Source organism: Eptatretus burgeri, chromosome 11 (assembly GCF_056783735.1).
Source record: "Eptatretus burgeri isolate ZD-2024b chromosome 11, Ebu_testis_v1, whole genome shotgun sequence".
NCBI lineage: Eukaryota > Metazoa > Chordata > Myxini > Myxiniformes > Myxinidae > Eptatretus > Eptatretus burgeri.
The window spans coordinates 10,603,756-10,629,591 of NC_140971.1; the positions used below are offsets into that span (position 1 = coordinate 10,603,756).

Here is a 25,836-nt window from a genome sequence, read left to right on the forward strand (position 1 = left end):
GCCAAGATTTATTCCCAGGCTTGGCAGCTCAGAGGCGATTATGAATACCTTTACAGGGCTCGTCATTACCTGTTGTCCAACTGTTGGGGGCAGGCAATTTTGCCTGCCAGGCCAATGAAAACCTCTAAAAATCTGTCTGTAGGACGGGTCAATTTTACCACCCGAGAGTTGAAATAAGTTGATATTTCTAAACCTCAAACATAGTCGTTCTTTTTCGTGTAACGCCACGGTGATTGGCAGCGGCTGAGAAGATCCTTTTAGACCCACCACCCATGCTCTCTGGCAAAAACTTCGAAGAAACATCATGGTATCACCCCATTATAATTGCAGTACGAATAATTGGACAGGTGCAGTGGTTCAAGGGACAGGTAAAATCTAAAAGCTACCTGTCCCATGGACAGGGTGGAAAACATGTTGGAGTTCAGCTTTGCTCCTGCCAACCCTGGAAGTTCCTTGATACTTGGTTATATTGCTTGCTATCTTAAACTGGGGGGCTGTGGGCATAGCTTCTGTACTACAGTATATACAAATTGACCAAGTCCACACACACACACACACACACACACACACACACACACACACACACACACACACACACACCCACACACACTCACACACACACACACACACACACACACACACACACACACACACACACACACACACACACACACACACACACACACCCTCAATTGCACAGTATGGCTATTCCTAAAATGTATAATTTATAGGAATGTTGTAAATGATGTTGATTTCACAACATCCTCTATTCAACTTTATTTAAATTGGAAACATCAAAACATAGTTCCCTCACCTAAAATAAGAACCTTAACCTGTAAGCAAATGAATTGTTTTCCGACCACACGGATCATCAGCTCGGCACCCTTCTTCCTCGAGGTTTTGATACTTTCAGCACAGAACCTCTCCAAACGGTAGATCCACAACCTCAGTCACAGATCCACATCAGTAGATTACCTACATCAGTAGATCCACAACCTCAATCACAGATCCACATCAGTAGATTACCTACATCAGTAGATCCACAACCTCAGTCACAGATCCACATCAGTAGATTACCTACATCAGTAGATCCACAACCTCAGTCACGGATCCCCATCAGTAGATTACCTACATCAGTAGATCCACAACCTCAGTCACGGATCCCCATCAGTAGATTACCTACATCAGTAGATCCACAACCTCAGTCACGGATCCCCATCAGTAGATTACCTACATCAGTAGATCCACAACCTCAGTCACAGATCCACATCAGTAGATTACCTACATCAGTAGATCCACAACCTCAGTCACGGATCCACATCAGTAGATTACCTACATCAGTAGATCCATAACCTCAGTCACGGATCCCCATTAGTAGATTACCTACATCAGTAGATCCACAACCTCAGTCGCGGATCCCCATCAGTAGATTACCTACATCAGTAGATCCACAACCTCAATCACAGATCCACATTAGTAGATTACCTACATCAGTAGATCCACAACCTCAGTCACAGATCCACATCAGTAGATTACCTACATCAGTAGATCCACAACCTCAATCACAGATCCACATCAGTAGATTACCTACATCAGTAGATCCACAACCTCAGTCACAGATCCACATCAGTAGATTACCTACATCAGTAGATCCACAACCTCAGTCACGGATCCCCATCAGTAGATTACCTACATCAGTAGATCCACAACCTCAGTCACGGATCCACATCAGTAGATTACCTACATCAGTAGATCCACAACCTCAGTCACAGATCCACATCAGTAGATTACCTACATCAGTAGATCCACAACCTCAGTCGCAGATCCACATCAGTAGATTACCTACATCAGTAGATCCACAACCTCAATCACAGATCCACATCAGTAGATTACCTACATCAGTAGATCCACAACCTCAGTCACAGATCCACATCAGTAGATTACCTACATCAGTAGATCCACAACCTCAGTCACAGATCCACATCAGTAGATTACCTACATCAGTAGATCCACAACCTCAGTCACGGATCCACATCAGTAGATTACCTACATCAGTAGATCCATAACCTCAGTCACGGATCCACATCAGTAGATTACCTACATCAGTAGATCCACAACCTCAGTCGCGGATCCCCATCAGTAGATTACCTACATCAGTAGATCCACAACCTCAATCACAGATCCACATCAGTAGATTACCTACATCAGTAGATCCACAACCTCAGTCACAGATCCACATCAGTAGATTACCTTCATCAGTAGATCCACAACCTCAATCACAGATCCACATCATTAGATTACCTACATCAGTAGATCCACAACCTCAGTCACAGATCCACATCAGTAGATTACCTACATCAGTAGATCCACAACCTCAGTCACGGATCCCCATCAGTAGATTACCTACATCAGTAGATCCACAACCTCAGTCACGGATCCCCATCAGTAGATTACCTACATCAGTAGATCCACAACCTCAGTCACGGATCCACATCAGTAGATTACCTACATCAGTAGATCCACAACCTCAGTCACAGATCCACATCAGTAGATTACCTACATCAGTAGATCCACAACCTCAGTCGCGGATCCCCATCAGTAGATTACCTACATCAGTAGATCCACAACCTCAGTCGCGGATCCCCATCAGTAGATTACCTACATCAGTTGATCCACAACCTCAGTCACGGATCCACATCAGTAGATTACCTACATCAGTAGATCCACAACCTCAGTCACAGATCCACATCAGTAGATTACCTACATCAGTTGATCCACAACCTCAGTCACGGATCCACATCAGTAGATTACCTACATCAATAGATCCATAACCTCAGTCACGGATCCCCATTAGTAGATTACCTACATCAGTAGATCCACAACCTCAGTCGCGGATCCCCATCAGTAGATTACCTACATCAGTAGATCCACAACCTCAGTCACAGATCCACATCAGTAGATTACCTACATCAGTAGATCCACAACCTCAGTCATGGATCCCCATTAGCAGATTACCTACATCAGTAGATCCACAACCTCAGTTGCATCCACGCAGTCAGTCAAGCCATCAATGCAACATCACTAATCAGACTTTACTTGCTGGATGATTTAATGTGTTATCACATCGTAACAACTCCCATCACACATTCTATTATATGATAAATTGGTCTTGATTTTGATTAAATCATGCACATCTTACCTTAAATATAACATGTCCACCAACAAACACAACCATCCCACCCATCTCTGGATCAAACGGTTATTTAAATATTCAAACGGATATTGACATTATTTATATATATATATATATATATATATATATATATATATATATATATATATATATATATATATATATATATATATATATATATATACATATACATACACAGTCATGCGCCACTTAACGACGGGGTTATTTGAGAAACGCGTCGTTAAGCGACGTCGTCGTTGTGCGAACATCATTATTTTTTTTTCGTTTTCGAACATCGTACTTACACAAACCTCGACACCTAGGCTATATGGTGTAGCCTATTGCTCCTCGGATACAAACCTGTACAGCAGTGGTTCCCAACCTTTTTTCTGTCATTTCCCCCTGCACCCAATTTAACCATCCAGATTTCCCCCTTCATGTGTATGAGAGAAAGAACAGTTAAAACACACTGAGACTATTTACTAATTTATTTTTCAAATGCACTAACACAGCTAACATTAAATTGTATTGAATAAGAACACAGCATTTTAGTGTGACTTCTGGCATTGTTTGCCGTTCACGAGTCCTTCAATGTCTGGGGGAGTTATGGAGAGCGCACAACGAAGATCCATCTCCAACTTGTTGCGTGCCTTTGTTTTTAGGTGTACCAGTGCCGAAAATCCTGTCTCACACAGGTAGGTGGAAGAAAACTGGACCAATATCCGCAGAGCATTGGTCGCAAGAAGCGGGTAGGTTCCTCGGACTTGGGTCCAAAACTCTTCCAGTTCCATATTCTGGAAGGCATCCTTCGCTGTAGAGTCGTTTTTCAAGTCCAGGAACTCTTCCTGCCACGCTTCTGGCACATCATCAACGTTCCTCTGAAATGGGTCTCTGATAAGCTTGTTCTCGTTGCTCTCGTTTGTGATCCCCGGGAAGTAATACTTGAATTCTTCCTCCAAGCCTTCGAGGTGTTGTTTGATATCCTCGGCTATTAGATCAGGCAGACCATCCTCCATATCCTCCACACATTCGTTCAGAGCGAGGAATGAGGAAAAACTTCCACTCCCCGCTCTTTTCTTCCACGGTTCCAGTTTATCCACGAAAGCTCTGATCTTGTCCGACTGAAAAAGAATGTTGGTCCCTTTGCCCTGCAGTTTCCTGTTGAGCTCGTTCAATGCACTGAAAATATCGGACAAGTAGGACAGCCGCACATGGAAAAACTCACCCTTCAACGCCTCCAGAAGCACAACATTCTCTTGGGCCCGAAGGAAGGCTACCACCTCATCAAACAATTCCAGGACTCGCTGCAACATGTTTCCCTTTGAGAGCCACCTCACCTGAGTATGAAACGGCAACGATTCGTGGTCGGCTTCGATGCCTTCACAGAGCCGACGGAACAGCCGAGTGTTCAGAGCGGAACCCTTGATAAAGTTGACGACTTTGATGACAGTCTCGAGATGCTGCTTGAAGTTCTTGGGGAGTTCTCGAAGCAAGCGCCTCTTTGTGGATCAGACAGTGTGTCGATTCCACTGCCGGATTCTTTTGCTTGACGAGCGTGACGAACCCCGATCGAGAGCCGAGCATGGCTGGGGCACCATCGAGGGGCATTCGTCGAGTTGAATCGAAAAAAACTGTGACCCTCGAACCTTCTGAACAACTTGGTTCTTGATGCTTTCAGCCATATCATTGATCCGTGACCGAATGGTGTTGTTTGAAAGGGAAATCTGGGTCATCTTGTTGTGGGCAGCCTCACCAAGGACCAACTTCACGCACTGCAGCATACAGGGCTTCACCAATGTTTCACCAATTGTGTGTGGTTTCTTCTCCCTCGCAATCTTGTACGAGACTTCGTATGACGCTTTCACAATAGCGTCCGTTTGCTGACGAAACGTTCCAGTTGAGTCCAGTCTCATCTTCTTCAGATAATTTTGTTTCAGCTTGAAGTATTCACGATCCTTGTTCTGTCGTTCGGGATGGTATCCTTGAAGGTGTTGCTTCATCTGGAATGGCTTCATGCTACCATTCCCCAAGGTCTTTGTGCAGATGACACATTGTGGCAGATGTTCCCCGTTATTCACAACGAACGTAAAACCGAAGTCTAGATATGCTTCTGAATATATCCGTTTTTTCGACATGATCACTTGCGGACCTGAAAAGAACAAGAGAGATCATATTAAGACATGTAATAGAAAAGAACAAACTAAAAAAGAAGAAAGAAAATAAAACATAAGAATGAAAGCGGGTAAAGTTCAGGAAACGGGTACTCCTGAGAAGAGAAGAACAGAAGGCTATTACTGGAAATTATTTTCTAATTATTTTCTGATAATTTCCAGAATTTTAATTCCAGACTAGAATTTCCCCCTGAAACACCCAAATTTCCCCCTGGTTGGGAACCCGTGCTGTACAGCATGTTACTGTACTGAATACTGTCGGCAATTGTAACACACATCCAAGAGAGACTGAAGACACGTTAGTTTTACCTTTCTGCTGTTCATGACGGCCATCGGTGTTGTTAGCAGCAGCTTACAATCTCCTCTCGCATCGATTACACTGAACAACAAAAATTTTTTACTGGAGATGTGTAAAGTGATTTAGACTAATTTGGGTACGCTGATTTCAAAAATCATAACCGTTTTGCTGTATCACGTCAGGATTTTCAGTAACAGAAATATTCCCATTGCCTAGAAGTCAGGATTTCAATGAAATTTACAAAAATTCATTTATTTCATCATGAATGCTTCAAAATTATAGAAATTACAGAAAAACTCCACTAGAATGTAATTAAAAATGGTTTAGGCATTTGGCTTTGCGTTTGTGCTGCTCTGTGTCAGTTTCACGATGCAGGAACCAGCAGAAATCGCCCATCATGTTCGGGTTGTGCCGCCCTTGGTAACGCGTCTCCATGAGTGAAATCTCTTGGTGGAATCGCTCGCCGTGCTCGTCCGAGACTGCTCCCAAGTTGTCAGGGAAGAAGTTCAGGTGCTGGTGTAGGAAATGGATTTTCAGGGACATCCTGGAGCCAAGTTTCCTGAAGGACTCCAGCAGCTGCTGCACTATTTCTTCATAGTTGTCTGCGCGCTCGTTCCCCAAGAAGTTGTCCGTCACAGCTTTGAAGCTCCTCCACGCTGCCAGCTCTTTGGGGTTTAGAGTTGTCGGAAAAGTTTCGTCCTTCATAATCTGTCGGATTTGCGGTCCAACAAAGACACCAGCCTTGATCTTGGCCTCCGACAAGGTGTTGCCAAACTTTTCCTTGAGGTATAAAAACCCACGCCCATTCAGATCCATTGCCCGTACAAAACTTTTCATCAAGCCGAGCTTTATGTGGAGTGGTGGAAGGAAAACCTTGGCTGGGTCGACAAGGGCGACATGCTTCACGTTGTGTCGACCAGGTACATGCTCTTTTCGCTCTTCCCAATCTTTCTTCGTCCAGCGATTCTTGTCGTCTCTGCTATCCCAGAGACAAAGGAAGCGCATGTATTTCGTGTAGCCTGACTGCAGCCCTAACAACAGCGCCACCACTTTCAAGTCTCCGCAGATGTGCCAGTTAAAGTCATTGTACTTGATGGAATCAAGCAGATGTGCCAGTTGAAGTCATTGTACTTGATGGAATCAAGCAGCTGCCGCATAGTCTCATAGGTCTCTGTCATGCCGAACGCGTGAGCCAGTGGGACTGATGGTTTCTCGTTGCCATTGTGGAGCAAAACAGCCTTCAAGCTGTTCTTCCCCGAGTCGATGAAGAGGCGCCAGTCTGCAGGATCGTGATCACACCCAAGTTCTTTCAACAGACCGTTGATGTCACTGCAGAATGTCATCGTGTCTTCCATCTCAAAGAACTCAGCCATGTCTCTGTGATGTGCTCTGAACAAGGATATCTTGGTGTTAGGTTCAAGTAGATTCCACTGCTGCAGCCTTGATCCAAGCAGCTCTGCCTTCGCCTTTGACAGCGAGAGATCTCTTACAAGATCATTTAAGTCTCCCTGGTTCAGAAGGTGTGATTCTTGAGTGTCGGGTTCAAAAGGTTCATCATCACCATCCTCTTCACCACTGCTTACAGCTATGTTCTGATCAGCTGGAGGTGTTGGAACGGGGTTCTCGTCATCATGAGGCACAGGTTTACGAGCAGAGACGCAGTCAGCGTACTTGATGTGACCTTTATTCTTCTTGTTGAAGCCGGCGATGCTTGTGCAGCAGAAATAACAATCATCATGATGATTCTGCGGCTCATGCCATATCATGGGCACCGCAAATGGCATGCTCGCGCGCTTGCCCACCAACCACTGAGTCAAGGTTGTGTGACAGCTTGTGCAGCAGATGTGTGGTGCCCAGCTCTGTTCTTGGTCCCCCACCTTACACCCGAAGTAGTGAAAGTAGGCGGCCTTCATTTTCACTGCTGTAGATATACTTCGCTGTTGATCTTTTTTGGTATACCGACCACAGACATGACAGAAGTTGTCAGGATGATTGGTACAGGAACGCCTACTCATCTTTATCTGAAAGAAAGAAATATAACACAAGTTAACAACAATTGTACGAAATAGACATGTTAAAGACATATGTAAATTTCATTGAAATCCTGACTTCTAGGCAATGGGAATATTTCTGTTCTTGAAAATCCTGACGTGATACAGCAAAACGGTTATGATTTTTGAAATCAGCGTACCCAAATTAGTCTTAATCACTTTATACATCTCCAGTAAAAAAAAATTTTTGAAATTTGTTGTTCAGTGTTATAGAAAGATGAATAAATAGCGTTTGGATTTTATAAATACGTAATCATTGCATCGATGTTATAATTTATAAATGAAGAAACGAGCTCCTGTCAATTGTGATATATATATATATATATATATATATATATATATATATATATATATATATATATATATATATATATATATATATATATATATATATATATATATTTTCGGAACAGTGCGATTGTTTTAACAACATGAAAAGCTTCACCAAAAAGAAGTTTGTGTTTTAATTTCGACTGTAACAACGAATTATTCACGGAATTCTTTAATGCAAAGGTAATTTACTTGCTGGAAGGTAAACGTGCGAACATTGATTCAGTTTGAAAGCCCATTTCCTTGAATCCCGATTTAGTACGATCGTGCTTTTTTCGCGATGACATTTTATGGACCTCAACGATCACATAACAGGGCCACACTGTCGTTTATTATCATTATGAAGTATTATGTACTGTACAGCGTACATAATTGTATCTGCTATTTTTATACGACTGGCAGCGCTACGTCGGCTACATCACTCGGCGATGGGAATTTTTCAGCTACATTTTTTTTTCATTTTTTTTTTTTCAGACCTGGCAGATCCGTCGTATATGCGATCCGTCGTTGCCCGGAACGTCGTTAAGCGGCGCATGACTGTATATGTATATATATGTAGAAATATATATATATCTCGTTAATATTTTTTACTCTACGGATTTTATTCCATCAATTATATTTGGTGTCGTTTTATGATCTTAAAGAAAACTTGTTTTAATCTGCTAACTGTAGCTCCCTATGTTGGTTAACGTCTGACTAGTTGTTTTAATCTATCGACAAGTTCAGTTCTGTGTTAGTAAACGTTTGATTAGTTGTTTTAATCTGTCGACAAGTTCAGTTCTGTGTTGGTAAACGTCTGATTAGTTGTTTTAATCTGTCGACAAGTTCAGTTCTGTGTTAGTAAACGTCTGATTAGTTGCTTTAATCTATTGACAAGTTCAGTGCTGTGTTAGTAAACGTCTGACTAATTGTTTTAATTGCCATCGGCAAGTATAGTTCTGTATTGGTCAACGTTTTATTAGTTTTAATCTATCGACAAGTTCAGTGCTGTGTTAGTAAATGTCTGACTAGTTGTTTTAATCTGTTGACAAGTTCAGTGCTATGTGCAATTGGTTGCTCTCACAGTATAAAAACAAGAAAAAGAGCAATCAGAGATTGCAGACCCTCGCAAGGACTTGTTTTATGTGGTGTTTGTGTACTGATGTGTTACGTAATTAATAAGAGAAATAATTACAACTGCCACTTTATAACTACTGGCAGTGATGACCGGATACCAAGACATCCCGCTTTGATTGGACACCTGACCCTGACCCACATTTTTTTTTTAATTACTATTCAATTGAATTTAGAATGGGATTATTATACATTCAATTCAAATGAAATGGAAGACCAAATATGTACAGTCCCGCATTGGAGTCATCAAGAGGAACCTGAACAAGCAAAAAGCAAAGATGAAGTCATCAGGAGGGACCTGGATAGGATTCACATTTCAACTGCTACTCTACACTCAAACCCATCCAGGCACAGCCAAGTGAACCTTATTCAAAAATAAAAGAAAAGAAAATTCTGGTTCCCAGACCATGCTTCTGATCAAGCTGTTAGCCAAACCCTGTGACCTATCAATTATTCCTTAACAAACTTGTACACTCACAGCTTGGGGAACATTTGTTTGAAGCTTCCCCTCGATCTCTCCAGCTATTCTGGAGAAGATTTTTTTTTTTTTATAGGTTTTTTCGGGTAAGCCCAATATGGCTGCTAAACCACTTGACTTATGATGTCTTATGGGTGAACCTTTTGTTCCTCATGGATAGGTGGTCAAGCATGTAAAGTTTCACCTCGATCTGTTCAGCCACTTCAAAGAAGATTTTTGAAAGTTCTTTTTTTTTTGTTTGTTTATAAAACAATATGGCTGCCGAATCACCTTTCTATCTCAACAAAACTGCCTACCAACGGCATACAAAAACAAGACAACTCACCCAAAATGCGAAGGCCTTGACACAGGTAAAAATGATCTATCCAACGTAAACACACAGCCTTACATTTTGATAACTACCGTGTACCCCACAGATGCGACGGTATGTAACATATGTGTGAAGACCTAGTCTTTGGTGCCCGAGAGGCCTCGTCTTTTGGCCTGTTTAGTTATTTTGGTCCACACAAACTACAGGTGTTGCAACTAGTTTTTGTAAGTCTGTGATCGTCGTCTTATTCAATGGGTAAAATGTTCACTATTTCTTAAACATTTTAATAGACACACTCTCCCCTGATTTTCCCAACATCATGGCTTCCAAAATCTGCAACACACAAACTAGTTTGGTCTCGCATAGTAACGAGATATTCACCAAAACAAACTGCTCCGCACAATGTTCAGTGTCCAATCAGCAAGTCCGCAACAACCTCGCAAAATAAACGGTTTTCAGTTGCTACAATCAGTGCTCTCGACTGTAGACTACAGGTCAGCAAACCATGTTATGGAATTGATATTACATGGAGAGGAGGGGGGCAGAGTGGGGGGGGGGAGGGAGGGTGGGATAATGACACGACCCCCCCCCCACCCCACATCGGTTTTTGCAGCTTAAAACATCCATCCGACAAAGTTACACATTATCGGCACGGTCAGGCTGTATAACACATGCCATGCTTTTTATTGCATTTCTCGAATCATTATCTGGAGGGGCAGATCCAGGAAAGGTTAAAATGTTCGTGAGAATCCCCATGAGCCACTCCACTCCACTCCACTCCACTAACCAGAATTTGCTTGCAATGCATTGTACTCAAAATGCAAGGTAACTGGAACATCTTGTAAATTTAGCTTGCTTACTTACGTGTGTCTGTGTGTCTGTGTGTCTGTGTGTGTCAGTCACATACATTTACACGTGCTGAAAAAACGACCATGAGAAGGCGAAGTATTATTCTGAGATTAAGAGATTCTGGATCATTGATAATTCTAAACCTGTAATCATCAGTATCCACAACATTAATAACAAGGGTAAGGCTAAATGTTTATGAAGTTGTGATTTTTTCCACATTATACACAAACATTCCACATGATAAGCTTGTAACCGCATTGGACAGAGCAGTAGATGAAGCATTTGTAGGAGATAGTAAAGTACAGTTTACATCAACTCTTTAAAAAAAAAAAGAACAAACTGGTCAATAAAGGAAAAAAATCAACTTTCATGTAGTTTTTCAAAAAAATAATGGAAAGAAAGTATTTGATTTCTCCTAAACAACAATTTCTTTACATTTGGCAACAAGGTACTCCATCAAATAGAGGGGATACCCATGGGTTCAGATCCGCCCCCTTTCTTTGTAAATTTGTTCCTGCACGTGTACGAGTCTGGTTGGGTCCAAAACAAGTGCAGGAATGAACGATATCAATGAACGATTGAGAATTTCAAATCGATATCAATGATGATAAATTTCACACCAAATTATTTGATAAACGAGATACTTTTCCATTCCACATTGTACGAATGCCTTTCTTAAACAGAAATATTCCAAATAAGTTACTCCATGGTATAGTTACAGGTGAAATAATTACCCTTGCCGGAGGAGAGGGAATTGCATTTGGGTCCGTTTGTTTGTTTGTCCGCACAGAATTTTAGTGTTATTCTCTGCAACCGCTTGTCAGATTGAGACAAAATTTTCACCATAGGAGTAACTGCTCATGTAAAATGTTGTATTGATGATTATGACGTCATAGATCACGTAGTGTGGCAGCCATGTTGGATAAAATGGGAAAATTTTGGACCTCTATCTCTGAAACCACACCAAGAAAAAAAAAATTGAAACTTGGCACATGGAAAATACTCTTCATGGGGAATAATATGATTTCTTTTTAAGACGTCATTCGTCACGATGTTGTAATTGCATATGTAGACTACATCTGATCAGTATGAAAAATTTTCAGGGTCATCTCGGGCGGGGTAAATTGGGCCACAGAGAAAAAATTGATGACATCGGTCACGTGATTCGGCAGCCATGTCGTATTTAAAAAAAAAAAAGAACCTTCAGAGATCTTCTTTGAAGTGGCTGAACAGATCGAGGCGAAACTTTACATGCATGACCACCTATCCATGAGCACCAAAAGGTTCGCACATAAGACGTCATAGGTCACGTGGTTTGGCAGCCAATTAGGATTTACCCAAAAAACCTATAAAAAAATCTGCTCCAGAACAGCTGGAGATATCGAGGGGAAGCTTCATACAAATGTTCCCCAAGCCGTGGGTGTACAATTTTGTTAAATAATAATTGATAGGTCACAGGGTTTAGCTAACAGCTTGATCAGAAGCATTTCAACTTGATCCGAAGCATGGTCTGGCAACCAGAAATATATATATATATATATATATATATATATATATATACATATATATATATATATATATATATATATATATATATATATATATATATACATATATTTTTTATATGGCTCACTTGGCTGTGCCTGGATGGGTTTGAGGGTAGAGGAGTAGTAGCTGAAATGGGAATCTTATCCAGATCCCCACTGATGACTTCATCTTTGCTTTTTGCTCGTTCGGGTTCCTTCCAACCGGGGCGTTGGCCAAAATTTCTGACTATCTGCAACAACATGTGAAGTCTGAGATAACTTTGTGGTGAGCGTCAGTTCCTGAAGCTCAATTTCTTCCACTTCATGAAGTTGAGTGTTGAAAAGGAAAAACATAGATGGGGGAGGAAATGGGGGTGGGGGGATGTGGGTTACATTTGCTGGCATTTTGCTTCTCGAGACTCACAAGGTGTCCCATTCAAGTTTCACAAATATATGTTACAAGTATATTGGCACATCTCTCAATCTGTTTCTTGTCAGAGTTTGGTGAATCAGCTGCTTTACTCCAATTAAATATATTTGTTATAGAAGCCACGAAGATGATATAATCTGCAGACAGAACCACAGTTGTTCTCGAGCTTTTCAGTAATATCTACGGAGATGAGAAATATGAGGGCCTCGAGTGGACTCTTGTGGCACGTCTGTATAATTTAGTCTTTGTGCTGGAAGATATTCCACTCATTACAACTTTCAGGTGTCCACTCAGCTGCTCAGACTTTCTCCGAAAGCCAAGTCAGCAAGCATGGCAACAAGACCCACACACCAAACTATATCATATGTGGACGCGTCATCAACGCATAGAAGTCTTCCTTCATGACCCTGATGTGTATTAAGTGTTATGGGTGATCTATATGAGGGCATCAGCAATGGAGTTCATTCGTTCGTTCATATACACGTGTCTGCAGGCTTGCAATAGTTCCTACAGGGGCACGGCGATGTCACTGATGCAGTGCCCCCTGTAGGTTAGAGCAGTAATTCGTAATTTGTTCAGAGTGCTCGCTGGCATACTTGTTGAATGATCTTTAGTGTCACTATGGGATTTTCAATGTCCCATAACTAATGGCAGATGGGGCACCCAGTTTAATGTCCATCCGGGGGATGGTGCACACATTGATATGTCTTTAACCCTGCCTGCGAAACACCGTGATGACAGTTTGTAGCTGGGATGAGATTAGAACAAAGCCGCGACAGCTCAAAGGCAAGCTCACGACCTCCAACCTATCCTGCCAGCACCACATCAAATGCATTTATAACTGAGATGATGATTATTTGCTGTGAAGGTTCAGAGCATTATGGGGTGTGACAATGTTTCTGATTTTACATGTGAAGTGCATTTGATAAGGAGTGAATAATTTACTCCTTTTGTTTTGTGCTAGATGTATGTGCATTTGCTCAGAGGCAAGTTTGCATACCTCGAGGCCATCCTGTCAGCCAGCAGTAGAGTGATCGGGCCTGAATCCAAACTTTCGGTTGTTTTTCTATAACTTGCCTTGTCCTTCAGTTTACAGAACACATGTGAGGTGTCCGCTGATGAAATGGCCAGTGTTCACGATCCATGGACAAGCGGTAGAATTCCGCCGAGTCATAGTTCCTTGCAAGTGACAGGTGAGCTGTGTTCCCGCTCTGATCTAATTAGGCCATTGTGCACAGATTCAGATACGTCGTGGTGAGACTAGAGGGAAGTGAGGAGGTAAAATGTTTTGTATATATATATATATATATTTTTTTTTTAGGGCCACCAAGGACAGATGTGGATAATTACACCCCCCCTCCTCCCCTCCTGGCTTTACTCCATGGAAGGTGCTATTTATATTTTCACTGTTGAAGATAAAAAAGGGGACACGTATCCGGAAGTCGGTGGACTTCCTATGCAGGGATGGCACGCACACAACTTGGGTTTAATACAACACAAATCCTCAAAAATAGGACCACTGGACCTGTAGTTTATCTGGGCCCTGGCCTAATATTGTCACCCAAATTTGGTAGCATTCTGACTGGTGGGTGTGCAGAAGGAGACTTTTGAAGGAATTTACGTGATTTTCCCCAAAATTTAGGAAGTCCGCAATTTTGATGCTTTCGGTCAGGTGATCGGCGTGACCTCCACAATTTAACATCTCCACCCTGGCCTAATGTTGTAACCCAAATTTGGGAGCATTCTGACTGGTGCGTGTGGAGAAGAAGATTTTGAAATTGGTTTAAGCTCAGGACTTGGTGTAAACGTGGATCCACTGCAATTATCGTGGGAAGGTCCATGACTAATTGAAATCTTCATAACTTGAAAGGATTCCACGTAGGCATAACTGCTGAACTACGCAAAGGAATAGGAAGGGAAAGAGTGTTGGGAGGGACAACGCCCATCAATTAGCCTGGTGGGGGCGGGGCCGTGGCGACAAAATTTCTCGAGGGCCAATCACATCCAAATGTTTGAGGGTAACGGAGTAATCTTATGTATGACAGTCGCGACAACAGAAGACCAATATTAAAGTCGGGTGTGGTTAATGATGGAATATTACGTACGGTCCATCAGTCGTTATTGCCAGACTTATTAATTATCACAGGTGTGATGGCACGCGCACAGAGTGCAGAAACTTTGTTCCATCCGTAAAGCTTACATGCACACACACAGCCATGCAGTTTATTGTCGACTTGTCATTGAAGTGCGACAGACATGAAATATAGTTGCTGAGTAAATATGTAAATTCATTGTGGAAAAGTATAGAAAATTATATTAAAATATAATGGGGATGCTCTCTCAAAAGGTGTGTAAGCAAGGTAGGGATGGTCACAATAAATTATTATGTGAAACCATCCTGACATCTATCTTTGAATAATGGTTGTTGCTTGAAAATGACACAATACATCTCTCTGTCTGTCTCCGTCTCCGTCTCCCTGTCTCCGTCTCCCTGTCTCCGTCTCCCTGTCTCCGTCTCCCTGTCTCCGTCTCCCTGTCTCCGTCTCCCTGTCTCCGTCTCCCTGTCTCCGTCTCCCTGTCTCCGTCTCCCTGTCTCCGTCTCCCTGTCTCCGTCTCCCTGTCTCCGTCTCCCTGTCTCCGTCTCCCTGTCTCCGTCTCCTGTCTCCGTCTCCCTGTCTCCGTCTCCCTGTCTCCGTCTCCCTGTCTCCGTCTCCCTGTCTCCGTCTCCCTGTCTCCGTCTCCCTGTCTCCGTCTCCCTGTCTCCGTCTCCCTGTCTCCGTCTCCCTGTCTCCGTCTCCCTGTCTCCGTCTCCCTGTCTCCGTCTCCCTGTCTCCTTCTCCCTGTCTCCTTCTCCCTGTCTCCGTCTCCCTGTCTCCGTCTCCCTGTCTCCGTCTCCCTGTCTCCGTCTCCCTGTCTCCGTCTCCCTGTCTCCGTCTCCCTGTCTCCGTCTCCCTGTCTCCGTCTCCCTGTCTCCGTCTCCCTGTCTCCGTCTCCCTGTCTCCGTCTCCCTGTCTCCGTCTCCCTGTCTCCGTCTCCCTGTCTCCGTCTCCCTGTCTCCGTCTCCCTGTCTCCGTCTCCCTGTCTCCGTCTCCCTGTCTCCGTCTCCCTGTCTCCCTGTCTCCGTCTCCCTGTCTCCGTCTCCCTGTCTCCGTCTCCCTGTCTCCGTCTCCCTGTCTCCGTCTCCCTGTCTCCGTCTCCCTGTCTCCGTCTCCCTGTCTCCGTCTCCCTGTCTCCGTCTCCCTGTCTCCGTCTCCCTGTCTCCGTCTCCCTGTCTCCGTCTCCCTGTCTCCGTCTCCGTCTCCGTCTCCCTGTCTCCGTCTCCCTGTCTCCGTCTCCCTGTCTCCGTCTCCCTGTCTCCGTCTCCCTGTCTCCGTCTCCCTGTCTCCGTCTCCCTGTCTCCGTCTCCCTGTCTCCGTCTCCCTGTCTCCGTCTCCCTGTCTCCGTCTCCCTGTCTCCGTCTCCCTGTCTCCGTCTCCCTGTCTCCGTCTCCCTGTCTCCGTCTCCCTGTCTCCGTCTCCCTGTCTCCGTCTCCCTGTCTCCGTCTCCCTGTCTCCGTCTCCCTGTCTCCGTCTCCCTGTCTCCGTCTCCCTGTCTCCGTCTCCGTCTCCCTGTCTCCGTCTCCGTCTCCCTGTCTCCGTCTCCGTCTCCCTGTCTCCGTCTCCGTCTCCCTGTCTCCGTCTCCGTCTCCCTGTCTCCGTCTCCGTCTCCCTGTCTCCGTCTCCGTCTCCCTGTCTCCGTCTCCGTCTCCCCGTCTCCGTCTCCGTCTCCCCGTCTCCGTCTCCGTCTCCCCGTCTCCGTCTCCGTCTCCCCGTCTCCGTCTCCGTCCTCCGTCTCCGTCTCCCTGTCTCCGTCTCCGTCTCCCTGTCTCCGTCTCCGTCTCCCTGTCTCCGTCTCCCTGTCTCCCTGTCTCCGTCTCCCTGTCTCCCTGTCTCCGTCTCCCTGTCTCCCTGTCTCCCTGTCTCCGTCTCCCTGTCTCCCTGTCTCCGTCTCCCTGTCTCCCTGTCTCCGTCTCCGTCTCCCTGTCTCCGTCTCCGTCTCCCTGTCTCCGTCTCCGTCTCCCTGTCTCCGTCTCCGTCTCCCTGTCTCCGTCTCCGTCTCCCTGTCTCCGTCTCCCTGTCTCCGTCTCCGTCTCCCTGTCTCCGTCTCCGTCTCCCTGTCTCCGTCTCCGTCTCCCTGTCTCCGTCTCCGTCTCCCTGTCTCCGTCTCCGTCTCCCTGTCTCCGTCTCCGTCTCCCTGTCTCCGTCTCCGTCTCCCTGTCTCCGTCTCCGTCTCCCTGTCTCCGTCTCCGTCTCCCTGTCTCCGTCTCCGTCTCCCTGTCTCCGTCTCCGTCTCCCTGTCTCCGTCTCCGTCTCCCTGTCTCCGTCTCCGTCTCCCTGTCTCCGTCTCCGTCTCCCTGTCTCCGTCTCCGTCTCCCTGTCTCCGTCTCCGTCTCCCTGTCTCCGTCTCCCTGTCTCCGTCTCCGTCTCCCTGTCTCCGTCTCCGTCTCCCTGTCTCCGTCTCCGTCTCCCTGTCTCCGTCTCCGTCTCCCTGTCTCCGTCTCCGTCTCCCTGTCTCCGTCTCCGTCTCCCTGTCTCCGTCTCCGTCTCCCTGTCTCCGTCTCCGTCTCCCTGTCTCCGTCTCCGTCTCCGTCTCCCTGTCTCCGTCTCCGTCTCCCTGTCTCCGTCTCCGTCTCCCTGTCTCCGTCTCCGTCTCCCTGTCTCCGTCTCCGTCTCCCTGTCTCCGTCTCCGTCTCCCTGTCTCCGTCTCCGTCTCCCTGTCTCCGTCTCCGTCTCCCTGTCTCCGTCTCCGTCTCCCTGTCTCCGTCTCCGTCTCCCTGTCTCCGTCTCCGTCTCCCTGTCTCCGTCTCCGTCTCCCTGTCTCCGTCTCCGTCTCCCTGTCTCCGTCTCCGTCTCCCTGTCTCCGTCTCCGTCTCCCTGTCTCCGTCTCCGTCTCCCTGTCTCCGTCTCCGTCTCCCTGTCTCCGTCTCCGTCTCCCTGTCTCCGTCTCCGTCTCCCTGTCTCCGTCTCCGTCTCCCTGTCTCCGTCTCCGTCTCCCTGTCTCCGTCTCCGTCTCCCTGTCTCCGTCTCCGTCTCCCTGTCTCCGTCTCCGTCTCCCTGTCTCCGTCTCCGTCTCCCTGTCTCCGTCTCCGTCTCCCTGTCTCCGTCTCCGTCTCCCTCTCTCTCCGTCTCCGTCTCCCTCTCTCTCCGTCTCCGTCTCCCTCTCTCTCCGTCTCCGTCTCCCTCTCTCTCCGTCTCCGTCTCCCTCTCTCTCCGTCTCCGTCTCCCTCTCTCTCCGTCTCCCTCTCTCTCCGTCTCCCTCTCTCTCCGTCCCTCTCCGTCTCCCCCTCTCTCCGCCTCCCCCTCTCTCTCTCTCTCACAGTCTCTCTCTCTCTCCGTCTCCCTCTCTCTCCGTCTCCCTCTCTCTCCGTCTCCCTCTCTCTCCGTCTCCCTCTCTCTCCGTCTCTCTCTCTCTCTCTCTCTCTCTCTCTCTCTCTCCCTCTCTCTCTGACCCGCTCACTCTCCGGCTCGCTCTCTCTCCGTCTCGCTCTCTCTCCGTCTCTCTCTCTCTCTCTCTCTCTCTCTCTCTCTCTCCGTCTCTCTCTCTCTCTCTCTCTCTCCGTCTCTCTCTCTCCGTCTCTCTCCGTCTCCGTCTCCGTCTCTCTCCGTCTCTCTCCGTCTCTCTCTCTCTCTCTCTCTCTCTCTCTCTCTCTCTCTCTCTCTCTCTCTCTCTCTCTCTCTCTCTCTCTCTCTCTCTCTCTCTCTCCTCTCTCTCTCTCTCTCCCTCTCTCCGTCTCTCTCTCTCTTTCTCTCCGTCTCTCTCTCTCTCTCTCTCTCTCCGTCTCTCTCTCTCTCCGTCTCTCTCTCTCTCTCTCTCTCTCCGTCTCTCTCTCTCTCTCTCTCTCTCTCTCTCTCTCTCTCTCTCTCTCTCTCTCTCTCTCTCTCTCTCTCCGTCTCTCTCTCTCTCTCTCTCTCTCTCTCTCTCTCTCCGTCTCTCTCTCTCTCCGTCTCTCTCTCTCTCTCTCTCTCTCCCTCTCTCTCTCTCTCTCTCTCTCTCTCTCTCTCTCTCTCTCTCTCTCTCTCTCTCTCTCTCTCTCTCTCCGTCTCTCTCTCTCTCTCTCTCTCTCTCTCTCTCTCTCTCTCTCTCTCTCTCTCTCTCTCCGTCTCTCTCTCTCTCTCTCTCTCTCTCTCTCTCTCTCTCTCCGTCTCTCTCTCTCTCTCTCTCTCTCTCTCTCTCTCTCTCTCCCCCTCTCCCTCTTTCTCTCTCTCTCTGTCTCTCTCTCCGTCTCTCTCTCTCTCTCCGTCTCTCTCTCTCTCTCTCCGTCTCTCTCTCTCTCTCTCCGTCTCTCTCTCTCTCTCCGTCTCTCTCTCTCTCTCACTCACTCTCTCCGTCTCTCTCTCTCACTCTCTCTCTCTCTCACTCTCTCCGTCTCTCTCTCTGTCTCTCTCACTCTCTCCGTCTCTCTCTCTGTCTCTCTCTCTCACTCTCTCCGTCTCTCTCTCTGTCTCTCTCTCTCACTCTCTCCCTCTCTCTCTCTCACTCTCTCTCTCTCTCACTCTCTCCGTCTCTCTCTCTGTCTCTCTCACTCTCTCCGTCTCTCTCTCTCTCTCTCTCTCTCTCTCTCTCTCTCCGTCTCTCTCTCTCTCTCTCTCTCCGTCTCTCTCTCTCTCTCCGTCTCTCTCTCTCTCTCCGTCTCTCTCTCTCTCCGTCTCTCCGTCTCTCTCTCTCTCCGTCTCTCTCTCTCTCTCCGTCTCTCTCTCTCTCTCCGTCTCTCTCTCTCTCTCCGTCTCTCTCTCTCTCCGTCTCTCTCTCTCTCTCCGTCTCTCTCCGTCTGTCTCCGTCTCTCTCTCTCTCTCTCCGTCTCTCTCCGTCTGTCTCCGTCTCTCTCTCTGTCTCCGTCTCTCTCCGTCTGTCTCCGTCTCTCTCTCTCTCCGTCTGTCTCCGTCTCCCTGTCTCCGTCTCTCTCTCTCTCCGTCTGTCTCCGTCTCCCTGTCTCCGTCTCTCTCTCTCTCCGTCTGTCTCCGTCTCCCTGTCTCCGTCTCTCTCTCTCTCCGTCTGTCTCCGTCTCCCTGTCTCCGTCTCTCTCTCTCTCCGTCTGTCTCCGTCTCCCTGTCTCCGTCTCTCTCTCTCTCTCCGTCTTTTTTTTTTTTTTGTATACCTTGGTCGAGGCTCGTATGAGAGCTAACACACAACTCACAGCAAGGAGGCATGAGACAAGAGGGGCGGGAGTGGAAGGGACAAAACATTGGGGAACAGACACAGGTGAACTGTGGAAGGGAGAGGGATGGGGATGGGACGGGGAACATGGCGAGGAGAAGATGGACATTACAGGGACTTTCAGGAAGGAAAGCAGGAGAATTGAAGGAAGTGGGCTTGGGTGGATTATCGGGGGTAGAAAAGATCGAGGATTTGGATGGGGGAAGATAAGAGGTGGTGGTGAACAGCTGTTTTGAAATCCTGGAGGGAAGAATGGGAAAGAATAGAGTGAGGAAGTTTATTCCAAAGGCGGGAAAAAAGAGGAATGAAAGAGTGAAGATGAGCAGTGATTCGTGATTTTGGTAGTTTTACCAGAAGGGGGTTGTTGGCGGACCTTGAGCGCCCTGTGGAAATGTGGTTGGGACAAATCGCAGAGAGAGCAGGGGGGGCAAGACTGGAGAGGAGTCGGTAGAAGACAGAAAGACCACCGACCAACCTGCGGTGATTGAGTGAGAGGCCCAAAGACTCAGCTTCATTGCGGGAGATGCCAATGATCTTAAAAGCCCTGGTTTCGACAGCGTGAAGTCGAGAAAGGTGGGAGGCAGGAGCACCAGCCCAGAGGGGAGAGCAGTACTCCATCAGGCTACGGACAAAAGCTTTGTAAGTAGTCAGGAACTCAAGAGGGCCGAGGAAGGACTTTGCACGATGGAGGATTCCCAGTCGGCGACTGGCTTTTGAGGCAAGGTTGGAAATGTGACTTTCCCAGGAAAGGTCATGGCAGATAGTGAGACCCAGAAGCTTGAAAGAAAAGACTTCTTCCAGAGGATTGTTGAGAAAGTGGATGGGGGGGTTTTGTAAACGGTCCTTTCGAAGAGACATAGTGAGAGTGTGAGATTTGTGTGGATTGAAAGACATGTTCCACGTGTTGGACCAGTTTGTGATTTTATCCAGATCTGCAGTGAGCGAAGAAGCTGCTGCTTGCCGGTCTGAGGGATGACAGATGGTACGGCAGAGGGTGGAGTCATCGGCAAAGAGAAATAGAGGATTTTCCAGAGAGTCCGAGAGATCATTGATGAAAACCAGAAAAAGAACAGGGCCCAGAACGCTACCTTGAGGAACTCCAGCCTGCACAGGAAGAGGGGATGAAAGAACTCCATTTAGGGCCACACGTTGACTGCGACAGGAAAGGAAGTCTGCGAGCCATGAGTGGAGATGGCCTTGAATACCATGGGAAGAGAGTTTGGTGAGTAGGGCAGGGTGCCAGACTGTGTCAAAAGCACGTGATATGTCCAGGGATACGGCTCGGATTTCCTGTCTGGCATTGAGGACCTCCATCCATTGATGGGAGAGCAGTAGCAGCATATCCAGGGTAGAGTGACCTGGTCTGAAACCAAATTGATGATTGGAAATCAAGCCATTGGAGAAGAGGAAGGATTTCATGTCTGAAGCGATGATGGATTCCATAACCTTGCTGATGATTGGGAGAAGGCTGATTGGTCTGTAGTTACAGGGATCTGTTTTTGCACCTTTTTTATGCTGGGCAGTGATGTTAGCAGATTTCCAAGCAGATGGCAGATGACCTTGGGAAAATGAGAGGGTGAATAGAACAGGGAGAGGGTGAGCAAGAGCAGAAGAGCAGGCTTTAAGGACACGTGGGCTGATGCCGTCTGGACCGGTTGCAGAATCTGACTCGAGGTTTGAAAGCAAGCTCTCCACCTTGTCAGGAGAAAAGGATACAGAGTCCAGGGACAGTTGGGTGCGACTGGGTAAAGTGGGTAGAGATAGTGATGGGTTTGGGACACAAGATTTAGCTGCAAACACCGAGTTTAGACATTCAGCTTTATCACGTGTGGAATCAGCAGTGCGGCCATTTGAGGTAAGGGAGGGGATGGAGGGGGAACATACACCAGAAACAGATTTGATTAAACGCCACCAGGATTTTGAGGAGGGAGAGAGGTTTGAGAGTTCAGACTTGAGATGAGAAAGATGTTGTTTTCTGGCTCTCCTGAGGGTAGATACACACTTGTTCCAAGCTTTGTGGAAAGAACTGAGATTGCCCTCAGTTGGGTTTGCTTTCCATGAGGCAAAGGCAAGTTGTTTCAGGACAACTGCCTCGCCACAAGCTTCAGTAAACCAAGGGCGGGAGGAAGGGTAAGACAACTGAACACGAGGGGGGATAAATCTGTGCATGAGGGAGAGCAAGTTTCTTTGAAAGAATTCCCAGGATGAGTTGATGTTTGAGAAAGTAGTGATAGGAGACCAGTCTGTAAGTTTGATGGCTGCTCGGAGACCCTGCCAGTCGGCTTGAGTGAAATGCCAGACTCGACGGCAGTGAGGTGGTTCTCTGATAACAGCCAGAGAGATGTCCACTTTGACAAGGACGTGGTCAGAAGAACCAATTGGAGCGAAGGAAGAGCAGCAGATATTGTCAGGGAAATTTGTCAAAATCAGATCCAGAAGAGATGGAGTACCATTGGTTGAGATCCGGGTCGGGAAGTTGACCGATTGAGTCAGTCCCAATGAGTCACAGAAAGCTTTTGCTGAGGTGCCATGGCAGGTGAGAGAGGTACCCACACCTAGCCAACTGGCGTGATGACAATTGAAGTCACCACATAAGAGGAAGAGAGAGTTTGGATGAGAAGATAGAAGATGGTCCATGTTTTCGGATAGTGAGATGTAGATGGAGTCATCACTGTTCGGTGGACGGTACAGTACACATATAAACATGAGGTGGGAGTGGAGGGGAAGCCGAAGCCAGAGGTATTCCTGGGGGTGTGGGGGAGTGAGAGCAGTGCAGGGAGAGTGAGGAATAGAGTCTTTGATGAAGGTCTGTCTCCGTCTCTCTCTCTCCGTCTGTCTCCGTCTCCCTGTCTCCGTCTCTCTCTCTCCGTCTGTCTCCGTCTCCCTGTCTCCGTCTCTCTCTCTCCGTCTGTCTCCGTCTCTCTCTCCGTCTGTCTCCGTCTCTCTCTCTCCGTCTGTCTCCGTCTCTCTCTCCGTCTGTCTCCGTCTCTCTCTCCGTCTGTCTCCGTCTCTCTCTCTGTCTGTCTCCGTCTCTCTCTCTGTCTGTCTCCGTCTCTCTCTCTGTCTGTCTCCGTCTCTCTCTCTGTCTGTCTCCGTCTCTCTCTCTGTCTGTCTCCGTCTCTCTCTCTGTCTGTCTCCGTCTCTCTCTGTCTGTCTCCGTCTCTCTCTGTCTGTCTCCGTCTCTCTCTCTGTCTGTCTCCGTCTCTCTCTCTGTCTGTCTCCGTCTCTCTCTCTGTCTGTCTCCGTCTCTCTCTCTGTCTGTCTCCGTCTCTCTCTCTGTCTGTCTCCGTCTCTCTCTCTGTCTGTCTCCGTCTCTCTCTCTGTCTGTCTCCGTCTCTCTCTCTGTCTGTCTGTCTCGGTCTCTCTCTCCCTCTTGATTTGGGCTCATCCATCCATTGGGACCATACTCTGTGCAAAGCACAGCATGAACCAACCTTTACCACCATTGGTGCTGCTCCAGCAGTTTCCTTGGCTATTGGGCACTATCCTGGACGGGTTGCCACTCCGACACAGGATACCAGCATGCTGGCACTCATTTTGCCGACCTTGGAAGGGTGACAGGCAGACAACCCCACCTGGTATTAACTCAACAGCCAGGGGGGATTTGAACTCAGGATCCTTGGATCCCAAGCCCACCACCCTAATCGTTAAGCCAACAGCAGGCTCAAAATGAATACATGGAAACGATCAACATACACCATCATTGCAATCAGATGCAGGGATGGATGGGCAATAAACTTCATTCAAAGAATGATTTTGGGATCGCTCCACATGATAATTTATTGTGACCAACGACCATCCTTACCTTGAATACCCAGGAATACCCTTCCCTCCGCTCCCACCTCTTGTTTGTTTGTGTGTTGTACCGTCCTGTTAACAGTGTCGACTCAATCTACATCTCTCCAAGCCAGCATGAACCAACCTTAACCACTCATCCTAACTCTCTCTTCCTCAAATGTGGTGATTTCCATTGTCACCATTAAATTTGGCTGGGTGTTGGTCCCTCTCTCACCAGTCATGGCACTTCAGCAAAGGACTCCTATGACTTCAGCAAAGGACTGACTCAATCTATGAACTTTCCAACCTGGATTTCTCCAAATGGCAAATCCTCCCTTTTGGACTTGGTGATGACTAACATTCCCACAAATGTCTCCTGCTCTTCGTTCGCTCCAATTGGTTCATCTCATCATGTGCTTGTGAGAGTCATCATCTCCGGCTATTTTTAGTGAGCTGCCTCAGCACCGGTGAGTGTGGCAGTTAGTTCACTCAGGCAGACTGGCAGGGACTGAAAGAAGCCATCTCTCTTCACGACCGGTCTCCCATATCCACTGCCCCTGATATTAACTCAGCTTGGGAATTCTTCCAAAGAAACCTGCTCTCCCCTCTGCACAGATCCATCCCATTTTGTCTTTCGTTAACATTCTCTTCCTCTCACTGATGGTGAATTGAATCCTGTGGTGAGGCTCTGAAACAACTTGCCTTCTCTTTCTGGAAATAAATCCGACCAAAGGCAATCTCAGATCATTCCACAAAGTCCGCAACAAGTGTGTGTCCACTCTCAGGAGAGCCAGAAAACAACATCTGTTCAACCTCACGATTGAACTTTCGAACTTGTCTCCCTCCTCTAAAATCTTGTGGTGCTTTGTTAAGTGTGTCTCTGGATTATGGTCCCCTTTCCAGACCTTTCCTCATTTGAAATGGCACCACAGCCGACTCTGCTCATGAGAAGGCTAAATGGCTCAATTTTGTATTTGTTTCCAAATCTTGTCTCCAACTCCTCGCTCCCTGTACTCAACATATGCAGTCACACAAACAGCTCCTGGAGTCTGTGGATGTTTTCACCTGAGAAGGTGGAGAAGTTTCTGGCAATCCTCAACCGGTCCAGCCGGCATCAGTGCACATATCCAGAAAACCTGTTCTGCTGCTCTTGCGCATTCTCTTTCTGCTCTTTTCACCCTATCATTGGCTGAAAGGATGGCCTATAAGATGTCTACCCTGCGTTTGAATCCTGACCCAGCTATAAACTGTCATCTTGGTGTTTCACAGACAAGGTGATGCATCAATGTGTGTGCCCTCCCTCCGATGGACGTTAAACTGGCGTCCTGTCTGTTGACATTAGTTGGTGGATGTTAAAGATCCCTTGCTGTCCTTTGGAATTTGGCCATGGTGTGCCAATAGCTCGCCTACTCGTCACAAATTCTTGCTCTAACCTATATGGGGCATTGCCTCAGAAGCACAGCCGTGCCCCCCCCCCCCCCCCCGAGCCAATGATGCAGTCCGGCAGCCCTGTGCAGCATACGAAAGAAGAACTTGCTATCATTTGCCATATCACTGCCAACATCACTGCATTACATAAGGTAGAACAGCACTCGGTAGAGTACATACCTCCACCAGGCTGACCAATTTGCGTTTTGTATCACACTGATAGGCTGGATCTGGATCTCAATCTGAACCAAAATCTAATCGGGTTGTTCTTATCACCGAACTAACTCATCCACCTAGATTTAAAAATCACTTTAAAATTCTAGTAGCCAGAACCAGATATTCACCAATATCTAATCAATTCGTCCTCGTCACACAACCAACGTGTCCACCAAATTTTGTCTGAATCCATCCACAACCTTTTGTTATCCTGTTCACAGACAGACAGACAGGGATGAAAACATAACCTCCGCCCACCTTTGGTGGCAGAGTTAACAAGGTGCAAAAACTGATCGCCTTAACTACAGACCTATCAGCTTGCTTCTAATCATCAGCAAGGTCATGAAATTAATCATCATGGTCGATATGTAATCCTTCCTTTTCTCCAACAAATCCATCGCTTTCAGATCATCAATTCGGATTCAGACCAGGTCAGTCCACCTTGGACATGCTGCTTCTGCTGTCCCAACCG

At 46.9% G+C, this 25,836-nt stretch overlaps 1 protein-coding gene across 3 annotated transcripts in view; it reads left to right on the forward strand.

Moving 5' to 3' along the window:
- The window catches only part of LOC147016492 (NEDD4-like E3 ubiquitin-protein ligase WWP1), an 88,168-nt gene that overhangs the window by 5,882 nt on the left and 56,450 nt on the right, over positions 1-25,836 (forward strand). For all 3 annotated transcript variants that reach the window (XM_085845184.1, XM_085845185.1, XM_085845183.1), the window contains exon 2: positions 13,839-13,942. In XM_085845184.1, the coding sequence (XP_085701310.1) occupies positions 13,873-13,942 (70 nt within the window). In that variant the 5' untranslated portion in view covers positions 13,839-13,872. The remainder of the gene's footprint in view (positions 1-13,838; positions 13,943-25,836) is intronic.